Raw genomic sequence first — 13,676 nt, 5'->3', positions numbered from 1 at the left:
AGACTCTGAATTTTTATTTCTTAGAATGTACCTCCTTATCTCAGGGCCTGAAGAGAATGGCATGGGTATTGAGAAATGTTTATCAGCTCTAAGAGAAACAGCAATGCAGGCGTGATGGTAAATGTGTTCACGTATCTGACAAATACTTACTGGGTGTCTGGAATCTATCAGTCAAGTGTTTCAGGCGCTTGGGGATATTGTGGTCTTGGCTAGGTTGGAGCTTCAATGCAAGAATGAAGATGGAGACACATGGGGCGCCTGGGTGGCTCAGTGGGTTAAGCACCTGCCTTCAGCTCAGGTCATGATCCCAGGGTCCTGCGATGAAGCCCCCTTGGTAGGCTCCCTGTTCGGGAGGGAACCTGCTTTCCCCTCTCTCTCTGCCCGCCCTCCTGCTTGTGCTTATTCTTTCTCTCTCGCCCTCTCTCAAATAAATAAATAAAATCTTTTTTATAAAAAAGTTTATTTAATGTCATTTTACATAGTAACAAATATCTAGAAAATCAAGGTACTGAACCCATGGGATATTTTCTGAACATCTTTTGAACCTCGTGATCCTAAGATCTTTGTTTATTCTAACCAAATTCCTTGCCCACCCCTTACCTCCTGTTCCAAATCAAATGTGTAGCTTTGATGACCGTTTGCTTTTTTTTTTTTTTTCTAAATAGTATTTCTTAACTATGAGAAATTAGTGCCAGTTTCTATTTTTTATTCAAATGTAGAAACTATGATAGGAAAATGCTTGACCCACTTTGGTGCTTTTTCTGGGGTTGATGGAAATAGTATCATATGCTATATTTAGAATTGATATCTTTTCACTCTTGTGTTTTGTGCAGAGAACTCATTTAGCTGAAGTAGAGTTATATAAATTAGAAAGCAATGTGTTGCATTTAGAGCTATTTTTGTGGCACTTCCTTGTATAATTATAACTATAATTTTTGAATTACTATTTTTTACTATTATTTAGTGATGATGATCCGTAAAGTGTACCGCACTATTTCCATCTTAAGGAATATTTAATGTTTAGGTTAGACATGGTTACATCACCTTACAACTTAGAGAATAGGGAAGATACATATATAGAAATATGATGTAAATGTGTGTAAACTTGTCCAGTAAAACCTTTACCCCTTGAACCTTATATAAATAAGTAATTCAGGAAACTGAACTTTTAAGTGCTAAATATTGCCATTAAAAAAAAACCTTTTATAGAAATCTCTTAAAAAATCTTGTATACATACTTGCCTAATAAGTAGTAGAATCCATCAATAGATTTCAGTGAATGAGTTCGATCTGTTTATAGATGTAGCTAAACAACTTAGATGTTTCACTGTAGGGCATCAGACTGAATCATCACTACTCTGATATGTAAAGTGAATATTTAAATACAAAATTTTCTTGAATCTAGATGTTGAACTCTGCTAGTGATCATACCTTCAGTGTTTCACTCGTGTTCTTTAGAGCTTTTGACAATCCAGGAAAATCCTCTGCATATAAAGTCACACATGTCAGAGGGCCCTATGTCTTTTATTTGAAAATTACAGTACTATGTTTGGCTTTTTGTCCTCTAATACTGTGGTGATGATTTGCTTTTTCTTTTCTTCTTTGCTGGGTCATTGCTTGTCTTGTATCAGATAGCTTGTGGCTAACTCTCATTCCAATTCCATTTGTTAAGTCCTGTTGGCTGGTGTTGGAGGTATTATCCATCTCATTGTTTCTTTGAATCTTTCACTTTTCTTTTTTTTAAGATTTTATTTATTTATTTGTCAGAGAGAGAGAGAGAGAGCGAGCCAGCGCACAGGTACTCAGAGTAGCAGGCAGAGGGAGAAGCAGGCTCTCTGCTGAGCAAGGAGCCCAATGTGGGACTCGATCCCAGGATGCTGGGATCATGACCCAAGCCGAAGGCAGCAGCTTAACCAACTGAGCCACCCAGGCATCCTGAATCTTTCACTTCTAATCTCAAATTCTACCCATTGGTGTCTTCTCTTTATTTTTGTTCTCGTTGTCTCATGTAAGTTCTGTATCTTTCTCTTCAAGTGAAAATATTGGTCATTGTTAGAGCAGTTCTTTACTTTTCATGAGCTATGTTGAGTTATTACTGTTGGTGAATCTGATCTAACTTTTGTATTTCCTTGTCTCTTTTAATTTTCTTGGTTTTAGTAGGTAGCTATTTTGATGTTAAGAGTTTGTTTGCGATTTTTGAGCTCAGTGCAATTAGAAGCTTTAGTGTTCTTTGATTTTTCACATAATCTCAGTTTAAAATAAAAAGACCAAACTGAGTTTTAACTTTAGTGGAATAAGTTAGTGGAGGGGAGATAGGGAATTGATATTTTTTTAGTGTTTTGGGTTACTTAAGAAAAAAAAGGCTTCCTAGTGACAGAATGAAGTTGTAAAACCCTACAGAGATCCGATGTAGAATCAAGAAAACAAGATGCCCTGGATTTAGATTGCTATTCCAAATAGCGTTTTATTGGGGAAAAAATAAAGGACTAATAAAATGTATTGAGCATTAAGGCTCTGAGTGACAATTTGATGGAAATTGTGGGGAATTACTAGATAAAGGAAGATAAGAACAGAGTCTCAAGCTTCTATCAAGTGCAAGTCATTTAATATCTTTCTCTAGTCTTTAAATGATTTTAACTCTGTGGTATCTCCCTTAACAGACGAACACTGGTCAGCGTAGGGATGGACCTCTTGTGCTTATAGGCAGTGGACTTTCTTCAGAACAGCAAAAAATGCTCAGTGAGCTTGCAGCAATTCTTAAGGCTAAAAAATGTGCTGAATTTGACAATACAGGTGAGGAGATTTATATACTTACTTTTGGTTCAAAAAAATTTTAAATAAGTAATCCCTTTGTAGACCTCCCTTGATAATTTATATGTCTTAACCATTGGGGATCGGCAGTATACTTTGAATCTTGTAATATGTCAAAAATGTGTTTATAGTTATAAACTACTTATAGGCCCAATTTAGTTAGGAAATAGAAGTTTAAAGCTTTGCACATATTTTGGGACAGAACTGCATCAGAAAGGCAAACTTTTGAGTTCACTCATGACAAATAAATTGTGTGCAATGTAACGCTTTAATTCTTAGTTACAGTTTGAAAATAAGAGAAAAATATGTTTGCTAATATGGCTTTAAGTTTCTTGGTTTATGATCTGATTTTTCATGTTGTTGGCTAGGATGGAGAATGATATTAAATTTAAAAAGTAGTATAAAGATTGTTGCTTTTGAAGAAAATCCAGATTATGAGGTACAGATTATAATAGTTGGAGAATTATTTTGGTTTATATCTTTGTTTCTCTCTTTCTCTCTCTCTCTCTCTCTTTTTTTTTTTTTTTTTTGTGTTCTAGTGACTCATGTCATTGTTCCTGGGGATACAGTTCAAAGTACCCTAAAATGTATGCTTGGGATTCTCAATGGATGTTGGATCTTAAAATTTGAATGTAAGTACTGGACTTGGGAGAATGACAGAATGAATTAAGTTGACTAATTTCATTTTGTGTGGTACTCTACTGCCAATAATTATTTAAGGACCTTTTTTTTTTTTAACCTCTGGTTAGTCACTGCATTTTGAAAAAGCTTCTATTATTGGTACCATCTAGATGTTCTTGATGTGACCACAGAAATGCTTTTTAGTCTTTTTTAAAGTCTTTTTTTATACACTATGAACTATTTTAATAAAGAATAAATGTATTATATAGTAGACTTTGAAGCTTAAGCAATACATATCATTGTTACGATATATTTAACTTAATAAACACATGTTTAAAATATACTACCATGATATGAAATAGTTTAAGGCTTTTGTTTTAAGATTTTTTTTTTTAGGGGTGGGTAAGGAATAGAGGGAGAGGGAGAGAGTCTTAAGCAGGCTATATGCCCAGTGTGGAGCCTAACCTGGGGCTCGATCTCACCACCTAAGATCATGACCTGAGCTGAAACCAGGAGTCAGATGCTTAACCTCCTGAGCCATCCAGCCACCCCTCGCTTTATGATTTCTAAAAACTGTGTATGCTTTCTTAGCTGATCCAGTGTATTTTTGGAAACTGTTGGAAGTTTAGACTGCCTTGTACTAACCTGATTTGGAGCAATTACACCGGCTGTTACCCACACCTCTGCTGCAGCTGTATTGTCCTTACCTGCTTCTTGTTGATGGTCAAGCACCACTACTCTGAGAACTGCCTTTTACCTTCCCTCCTCTCACTTACTTGCTTTACTTATCCTTGGATTCACTTTGGACTTCAGAGAAAAAGCTCATACAGGGTTATTTCCTATTCGTCATTAGCTAAAGTATCTGCTTTGCATACAATGGCTAAAATTGGACAGTGGGTATACCTGTCTTTTGAACTAATTTTTAGAAGAGAATAATGGCGGTAAAGGGGTGCACAGGGGTCTTGTGATGATGGGGGTGAGTATCTTGATCCTGGCGGTGGTTACATCGCACAGGGCTGCGTACGTGTTTGCACTGTACAGATCTGCATGCCTGTGCGCACACACAGACCGGAGTGCATGTATAACTGATAAAATCTGAAGAAGCTCAATGGATTGTGTTCGTGTCAAATTCTTGGTTTTGATCCTGTGATCTAACTGCATATAGGGAGTTAGATTGGACACCAGAGGAAGGGCGCATGGGACTTCCCTGCACATTTCTGTGTATCTTCCTGTGATTAATTATTCCAAATTAAAAAGTTAATAAAGGATAACCAGTATTTTTAATGAAATGTTCTTTTTAGGAAGCAAAGATTGGATTAGAATTAGTTTTTAAAAACTCCATGTTATGGCTTTGTGCTTTGAAGTTTTTATGGTAGAAATACTTGATTTATCAAGATCTTAATTGTTATTAATTTGATCTCTAGTTTGAAATTAATTTGGTTTGTAGAACAGTTTCCCTTTAGTAATTGGTATTCATGTCCTTTTTAAATGCAACTACTCCTGTCCTTGTGATGCCCGTCTCCACTGCTGGGTCAGATCCAGCTAAGTCTGTGACCAGCACTGTCACTTGTCTCTGATCATCCTATCTGTGATTAGTCTGGCCTGGTTATGACCACCAGTTCAAGGAGTATGATAAGCGGTCGGATTGACTGATTATGTACATACCCCCCCGCCCAAAAGTTTCCCCTTCTGTCTCATTCTTACTTTTGAATTTCTTTTCCCTTTTTAATCTGTGGTAAGTCTTACTAGGTCTCAGTGTTTAAAACATTTGGTTTTATGACTGTAGATGCTGTTTCACCGAACCTACTCCAGAGGCTTTGCCAGTGGTTGTGGGAAGGAACAGATTTTCGTAATAACAAAGTCTTAACAATAAAGAAGGCATGTGAAATTTTGAATGTTAAGGCATTGCCAGTTAAGTCTTGTTCTTGTGAATATGCTTAACTTGTATCTGGTTAAATATACAGGCTACATGATTCATTTCCATAAAATCTGCCTTCTTTAGGAAATGGAAGTTTTATCATTTTAATGGCTTGGCCTGTCATTTTTATAGAATCACGATGGACTCAAGCTGACTCAGTAGTGTGCTATTTGGGGATGCTCTCAGTGGTGAATAACACCCTCCAGGATGTGTGGAATCTCTTTTTTTCTTTTAATTTTAAAAATTTTTTATTTTTTAAAAGATTTATTTACTTATTTATTAGACACACAGATGGGTGGGGGGCAAAAGCAGGCAGAGCAGCAGGCAGAGGCAGAGGGAGAAGGAGAAGCAGGTTCCCTGCTGAGCAGGAGCCTCACATGGTTTCATCCCAGGACCCTTTGATCATGACCTGAGCCAAAGACAGATGCTTAACCCACTGAGCCACCCAGTGCTCTTGTCGTATGAGATCTCTTTAAAAGTTCATATTCTTGTACTTTCTAACAAAGAATCCAGAGAGAAGTAGGGTCAGGGTTTGGGACAATTACTGTAAATAGTAACTGGGTTTATCAAGAGAAGACAAGAAACTGCAAATACTTTCTGTCCTAATATATATTTCTCACTTTGTTGTTTTTGTTTTTGTATCAGACACGTCAGTTTGATTCTTTATTTATTTATTTATTTGTTTGTTTGTTTATCAGAGAGAGGGAGGGAGAGAGAGCAAGCACAGGCAGACAGAATGGCAGGCAGAGGCAGAGGGAGAAGCAGGCTCCCTGCCGAGCAAGGAGCCAGATGTGGGACTCGATCCCAGGACGCTGGGATCATGACCTGAGCCGAAGGCAGCTGCTTAACCAACTGAGCCACCCAGGCGCCCTGATTTTTTTTTTAATGTTCAGATTTATTCAGAACTTTCTGAAACAAATAATGTGTATTGAAGAAACATGAGATGGACCAAAGCTTTCAAAATTAATTGTAAAGATTTATGATTTATTAAAAGTAGGTCTTGTGGTCGAAGATAGCAGTTAGCTTGCCAGTAGACAAAATCCTGACTTGTTTAAATATATGGAAACTTCAGTATTATCTTTTCATGGGACGTTCCATAAGCCAAGTAGGTTGAAGATGAAATTCTATCTAAACTTTTCTCTGAAGATAATTACCAAAATAATGTAACAAATCAAATGAATTTAAACAAATTAACAGTTCTCTAAGTTCTCTAAGTTTAGCTATTGGAAATTCTCTGTTTAACCATGTTTTGTCTTAATTGGTTACTGTCTCTTATTTTCCCACATTATATGTGAAGAGTATATTACAGTGTCGCAGTTAGTGGATAGACCAGTGGAGATTCTGAGACAAGGCTCTACCTATACTGTTGTGCCAGCCATTTGTTTCATCGTATTTTATACATATTCTACAGAAATGGGAGATAACAGATAGGAAAGTGCCTTTAAGATTAAATGTAAAGCTGAGCTCCTGCTTAAGTCCTGGTTCTGGTGCTAATTCGTCACATGCAACTTAGAACCATCATCGTACAAGGGTGAATCTGGGTAATTAAAGACATGATTAGAATGAAAAAATAGAAGATACATGAATAAGTGATTTTTATTCACCTTCTAGAGTGTGAATACGATGGAACTACATCCTAAACATGTAAACTAACCTTCAAAAAGAGGACATAGCTTCTATTGACCTTTCCTCTTAGTACACTGCTTTCAAAATTTCCTCTAGCCTGACCTTTTTTTTTTTTTTTTTTAATTCTGCCTCTTCACTTCTCATCTCAATGTGAAGAGGAGAGCAGATGGCTGTCATCTTTTCTTTTCTTTAATAATATCTCCCTCTTTCCCATTCTCCTCTAAGTTTAGCTGCTGGAGAAGTTTTGAAAGTCCTTAGCAGTGGAGGGCATTGCCATGGGAATGTGCCAAACATTTTACTCTGGACTGGTGTCTTTGGAAGTGCCAAATAGGATGGGTTTTTTTTGTTTCTGTTTTAGTTGAGGAGGACGAACCTAAGATAATCCTTATCCTCTCATATTATAAATAACCTCATATTTAGGTTAACAGACTTATACTTAAATATATTTCTTTAAATTTTATTCAATAAAATAGAATAGAATCTATTTAGTTCTACTTAAAGTTTGTGAATTTTTTTTTTAAAGATTTTATTTATTTTATTTTATTTGACAGACAGAGATTACAAGTAGGCAGAGAGGCAGGCAGAGAGAGAGGGGAAGAAGCAGGCTCCCTGCTGAGCAAAGAGCCCGATGTGGGGCTCGATCCCAGGACCCTGGGATCATGACCTGAGCCGAAGGCAGAGGCTTTAACCCACTGAGCCACCCAGGCGCCCCAAAGTTTGTGAATTTTTAAGAAAATAAATATACTGAAGCATTTCTATCAACTAAAATTGATAGGCAACTTCATGTTTACTGAAATCCTTCACAAAAGATTCTGTAGGAATTACTAAAAAAAAAAAAATCTTTTGATCTAATAGTCCCACTTCCGAGGATTTGTCCTAAGCAAGAAATACAGAAGAAAGAAAAAAGTTATTTTCATTGTTATTCCCGATAGCAGGACATACGGGGGATAACCTTAAATCGGAAATAATTAAGAAATGTTTAAATTATATTCTCTGAAAAACTTCATATTTTTATGTGATAATTATTAAGACAAAAAGTATTATAAAAAACAGGGTTGTTGAAATTTTTAAAAAGCATAAAACAATTATCTCTTCACTTTTAATGTTATCTAAATGAGTGAATGCATACAGGCAAAGGACAGTCAAGACAAAACACGGGTGGATTGATAGGCAGAGGCCTGTTTCGTGACATTTTTAAAAAACAATGTGTGTCTGGGGTGCCTCGGGTCTCAGTCAGTTAAGCATCTGACTTGATTTCACCTGGGTTGTGAGACTGAGCTCCTGCTCATGTGTCAGGCCCTGTGCCCAGGGTGGAGTCGACTTGAGATTCTCTCTCACCCCCTCTCCTAACCCCTCCCCCCGCTTGCTCTTTCTCTCTCTCTGAAAAACAAAAACAAAAACGAAAACACCCCATGTGTCTTTTAAATGAAATCCAGGTGCTCTAGGAAGAAACTCAGCTTCTCAAGCTGTCATGATATTTAGAAAGTTTGTCTTCTTTTCCAACTTTCCAAAGATGAATTGGCTGGATAAGGACGTCAGTCTTTATATGGGAATTAGCACTTGTGTATGTGCTTTGCTGTAGTCAGATACACCCAATCTTTTGGGTATAGTTCTGTAGACCTAGCAGGTATGTTTTGTTGTGATGATTGTTCTACCAGTCAAAACAGAAATTCTGATATACATACTTAAAATTTAAATGTATGACTAAAGAACACCAAATACGAGTTTTTAAATTATTATATTAAGGAAAAATTTGGGGCGTTTAAAAAAAAGGAAAGAAGTTTAGTCTTGAACCACAACTCTAAAAAAGCGGATTATTTGGGGGCACCTGGGAGGCTCAGTCAGGTAAGCAGCTGCCATCAGCTCAGGTCATGATCTCAGGGTCCTGAGATCGAGCCCCACATTGGGCTCCCTGCTCAGTGGGGAGTCTGCTTCTCCTTCTCCCTGTGGTTTTCCCCCTGCTTATACGTGCTCGCTCATGCTCTCTTTCTCTCAAAATAAATAAATAAATATATAAAATCTTTAAAAAAATAAAAGGGATATTGGCATTATTCATAATATGAGGTTTTAGAATCTATACCCAAATTTTGCCTAATAAAATCTTGTGATACAGCCTGTAATATATATCTATATACTTAAATATATTTATTTATTTTAGAGAGAGTTTATGTGAGTAGGGGAAAGGGCAGAGGGTGAGGGAGAGAATCTCAAGCAGATCCTGGCTGAGTGCAGAGCCTGAGGCAGGATTTGATCTTACAACCTTGAGATCATAGCCCTGAGACCATGACCTGAGCCAGTCAGGAGTCAAACACTCAACCGACTGAGCTACCCAGCCACCCCAATACAGCATATAATATATTTTTTGTGGTAGAATTTGATCTGCTTTTCAATATGCATTGAGTAAAATGAATTCAGCATACTGTCCTATGAAGAAATATATTATATATAAATATGTCTGTAATTGGAATACTAGCTTAAAAAGTAGCCAGAAATAACCAGTTGTTAATGGTATTTATATAGAATTACAAAGTTTAATGAACTCTGATAGCATTTTCTGATATCCCTAGTCTAGAAGTTTATGATGGCATGAGTGATACATTTAGCTTTTATTTTATATTTTCATCCTTCATTTCATTGTCTTTGCACTCTATACTGTGGCATTTCATAATATTGGGCTTATTTCTTGTACCAGTGCCAGGTTTTCAGAAATTGCAGGGAGAGTGTAAGTTGTTTTTCCCTTGTTTTTGTCACTGTTGTGAAAGTTTTCCTGTGATGATTTTTTTTCTAAAGTTTAGTGATATCATAGCTTCTTTCCCTAAAAAGTCCAATAGAAAAGCACTTAAAAAATAAATTATTTTCTTTGTACAGCTTGGATATTCATTTTTAATAGAATCAGAGGGGGAATTTCTCAATGTCTTTTTTACTAATACACTGTTACTTTGAGCTTCATAAATACCCGGTTTGGATCAATGATATATTTGTTAGGACTTTTGATTTTGACATAGAATGATATTTGATTCTTTACTTTTATTTATTTGGGACTTAGGTGTTGGCTGAGAGTGATATTTAATTTTGATTTTCAGTGCTATTTCAATTATGGATAGCCAGTGGCTTCAGAAAAATAGCAGTTCTTTAAAATAGGGGTTTATTTACTGCTCTAGGTTTTGACAAAAGTGAGTAGATTCTGTGACCTTCCATAGAAGTTTAGTTTCCCACTTTGGACATTTAATAGATTTTCGTTTTAAAGCTTTATTCCATCTTCATTGTATTTTATAGTCATTTGTATGTAACTGGATTTAGGAACCAGTTTTCCTACTCCTTCCCATTTCCATGATTTAAAACTATATTTTCCCTTCTAAAACTAGAAAAAAGTGGTTAAGATTAGTATAGATTCATAAACATCATCAGTTCAAAAAATACACATTTTTTGATATATGTGCTATTACAAGGTGTAGGAGGTAAGAGTGGTTACTAGAGATTTAAGATAAAGGAATACCTTTCTGTGTAGTACAAGCTTCTTTTTAAAAAATTATTGTAGCCCAGTATTCATAAGCTGCATTAGTTTGCAAAAATTCCAGGCTTTGCTAAGGTAGCCAGAGCTACTTTTAATGACTTGGAGTTAAGCAGTACTTTGGGAATTGGGCTCCTTACCTGTATATAAAAAAGTAATAAATCAGGGCCAAAGGAAAGCTTACCTGAAGTGGTAGACATGATCAGGAATATGTGTGGGCTAAAAGAATGTCTGAATTTTAATAAAAGAGGTAATTCATTCCTATATCTCTGCAAAGTGATAGCATCCGTCAAAATCTCAAAACATAATGGAACATGTGAAAAGGAAGAAAGGATATGAACTTTTTTACAAGGATAGTGGCTCCACACATTTTAATGTATGTATCATTCTGGCATATGTAGAAATCTGTGTTTACATAAATAACATAGCATGTTCATTTAAAGTCATTTTGGTTTGGAAATTATTAGCTGAAAAGCCAGTAAGCGGTCTTGCATATGCTTTGGACTTCTTCAAAAGAGAGAAAAAGTATCCATCTTTCTGCTAAGCTGTTTTAGTGTCTGATGATGGAATAATACCAACTTTAGTAAATAAATATTACAAATAAAACATTTTTGGTTAAGTTTTAAGAAGTATCTTTTAATTGGTGGAAAATGGCCTATTTAAAAATTGATATATATAGAGAGAGACTAAGGATTATAAGTGTATGTTTACTTTGGATTACTTTATGTCAATGAATATTATGAAAGCTCTGATATTCTGTTTAACATGGAAGATAGATTTAAGAACTTTCTTGCTACAGTTTAACTTCTGTTGAGTAAATAAAATATTAAAATACCATCCATTATCTCGACTTGTTAATTTGGTAATGTTTTGGCAGGTAGATTCTTTCAAGTCCATTGATGATGTTAACGTATCACATTTAAATTGTTGCAAGTTTATTTTAAAGCATTCTATTTTCCTCGGGGCGCCTGGGTGGCTCAGCGCTTAAGCCTCTGCCTTGGCCTCAGATTCTCACCACAGGTCCTGAGATCCAGCCCCCTATTGGGCTCTCTGCTCTGTGGGAAGCCTGCCTCTCTCTCTACCACTCCCCCTGCTTGTATTCCCTCTCTTGCTGTTTCTGTCAAATAAATAAATCTTAAAAAGAAAGAAAGAAAGAATCTTATCCTTTTCTTCTTTTTTTTTTCTTTGACTTGTTTAGTAGATCAAGGTAGTTTATCTCAAAAGAGGTTCACTAGAAAATTGTTTTGAATTGATATGTAATTATCATAAATGTCAATAAGTAAGTGTTGAGAAAGAGTAGCAATAAACTTAATGATTCACTAAGACAAAGCCAAATGCATGTTATTCCCACACCTCCTCTCCCACGGCATTCGCCAGTTCTTGCCATTTGGTACACTTTTTTGTTAATCTCTTAAAAATGAAGATCCTTCTATTTAGTTGTCTATTGAATGGTTATGGGACTTATTGTAAGAGAGGTATAATATGTTAAATCTGACTAGAGAATACCTGACATTTCCTTAGATGCTTTATTTTTTAATAAAATAAAGAAAAAAGATTAAAGAAGAATAAAGACTAAAAAACTGATCTACGAGTTGAAGATATCTGAGTTTTTGTTCTTAGTTGTGTCACTGAGAAAACTGACTAGATCTCTTAACACTTGAGTTTCAGGGCACCAAGGAGGCTCATTTGGTTAAGCGTCTGCCTTTAGTTCAAGTCACCATCCTGGGGTCCTGGGATCGAGTCGCAGATCAGGCTCCCTGCTTAGGGTCCACCTAGTCTGCTTCTCCTTCTCCTTCGGCCCCTCCCCTGCTCCTGCTTTTGCTCTCTCAAATAAATAAATAGAATTTAAAAAAAAAAAGATTTAAGTTTCTTATCTGAAATGAAGAGATTGATTAGATGATGAAGCATCGGGCATTTCAGATTGGTAGTCTAAGGGCCAAAGTAAATACAATTTAGGTGGACAGCTCAGTCCAGTAAACCATTTTCGTTTTGTGTCTTTTTTTTTCCTTATGTTTTGTGTCTTTATGTATGATGTTCATTTTCCTATTGGTTACAGTCGCCATGATTTCCTGGCCCTGGAAATCGTGTTCCTTATATGTTTACATAACACGTTTTACCTTTGTGGGCACTGAAATTACAACCCTTGGAGTAGATGAGGTCACTCCTAAAGTTTCAAAAAATTCTTGATGTTTTCTATGCTATGACAGCAACTAACAGAACACTTAGTCACCATTCAAGCATGTTTTTAAAGACCTACACACTGTTCCTTAATTTTCAGAGGGAAAAATGCTTTATTTTCTTTCTTCTTGATAATGAAGTAGCACAGACAGAGTTGGCAGATTGTTGCTTAGAATAAGAGAATGTCAGAAGAATGTATTCTTAATTCAACGCACTAATTAGAGCACCGGATTTTTCTTTCTTACTCTATAGAAATTTATTGAACAACTGCTATAAAGCTGTAAATTTTATGACTTGAGGCAGTTACGCAGTAGAAGCACTGGCGTCTTCCCATGGAACTGCTGCCCTAACTGTGACTGCCAGATCCTACACTTCTCTCGTTCCTGTATCTGCTGACTGAAGCTAATAGCAGCATATCGCCAGGATCGATAGATACCATTTTAATATGTTTTTTTAAATATGGTTTTTTAATTATTTTTTTAAATAATTAACCAAATGAATTTGTAAAATGGATAAGCAGCAAGCATAAGCCCAGCCCATTTATTTCTGTGATTAAGACATTTGCTCTTCATTTGTTACAGTAGTTACAGGAGTATTCAGTCCTTGGCTTTATATGCTGTCATGTTCATTCATCTAACGATACTGGTATGAATGCTCTGCAAGTGTTGTTAGGAAGGGAGATTTAGGAAGGGGACTACATGCTTAAGTGATAAAAAGTAAAAATAAGAATTTACATGTAAAATAATGAGCTTAAGGTAAGTCCATGACTGAGCTGGACTGCTAATTTTTTTAGTTTGGTTTTAAATATTAGAAACAGCATATGATGCAATGTACGCACACTGGCATTGTGTCTGGTATGATACTTAGACCTACTCAAAAATAGTGAGACTCATTTTCAGTATACAGTATATATTTTAATATGAGGTCCATTAGAAAGACAGTTTTTTACACAGTGGGCAGTTACTAAAAATTTTATATATATATATATATATATATATATATATATATATA

At 35.8% G+C, this 13,676-nt stretch overlaps 1 protein-coding gene across 2 annotated transcripts in view; it reads left to right on the top strand.

The window, feature by feature from the left end:
* Nucleotides 1–13,676, top strand: part of BARD1 (BRCA1 associated RING domain 1) — an 83,035-nt gene that overhangs the window by 64,651 nt on the left and 4,708 nt on the right. For both annotated transcript variants that reach the window (XM_059393419.1, XM_059393420.1), the window contains 2 exons: nt 2,661–2,793; nt 3,351–3,443. In XM_059393419.1, the coding sequence (XP_059249402.1) occupies nt 2,661–2,793; nt 3,351–3,443 (226 nt within the window). The remainder of the gene's footprint in view (nt 1–2,660; nt 2,794–3,350; nt 3,444–13,676) is intronic.

Source organism: Mustela nigripes, chromosome 3 (assembly GCF_022355385.1).
Source record: "Mustela nigripes isolate SB6536 chromosome 3, MUSNIG.SB6536, whole genome shotgun sequence".
Taxonomy (NCBI): Eukaryota; Metazoa; Chordata; class Mammalia; order Carnivora; family Mustelidae; genus Mustela; species Mustela nigripes.
Note: the sequence above shows the minus strand (reverse complement) of the source record. Positions and strands in the feature narration are given on the sequence as shown.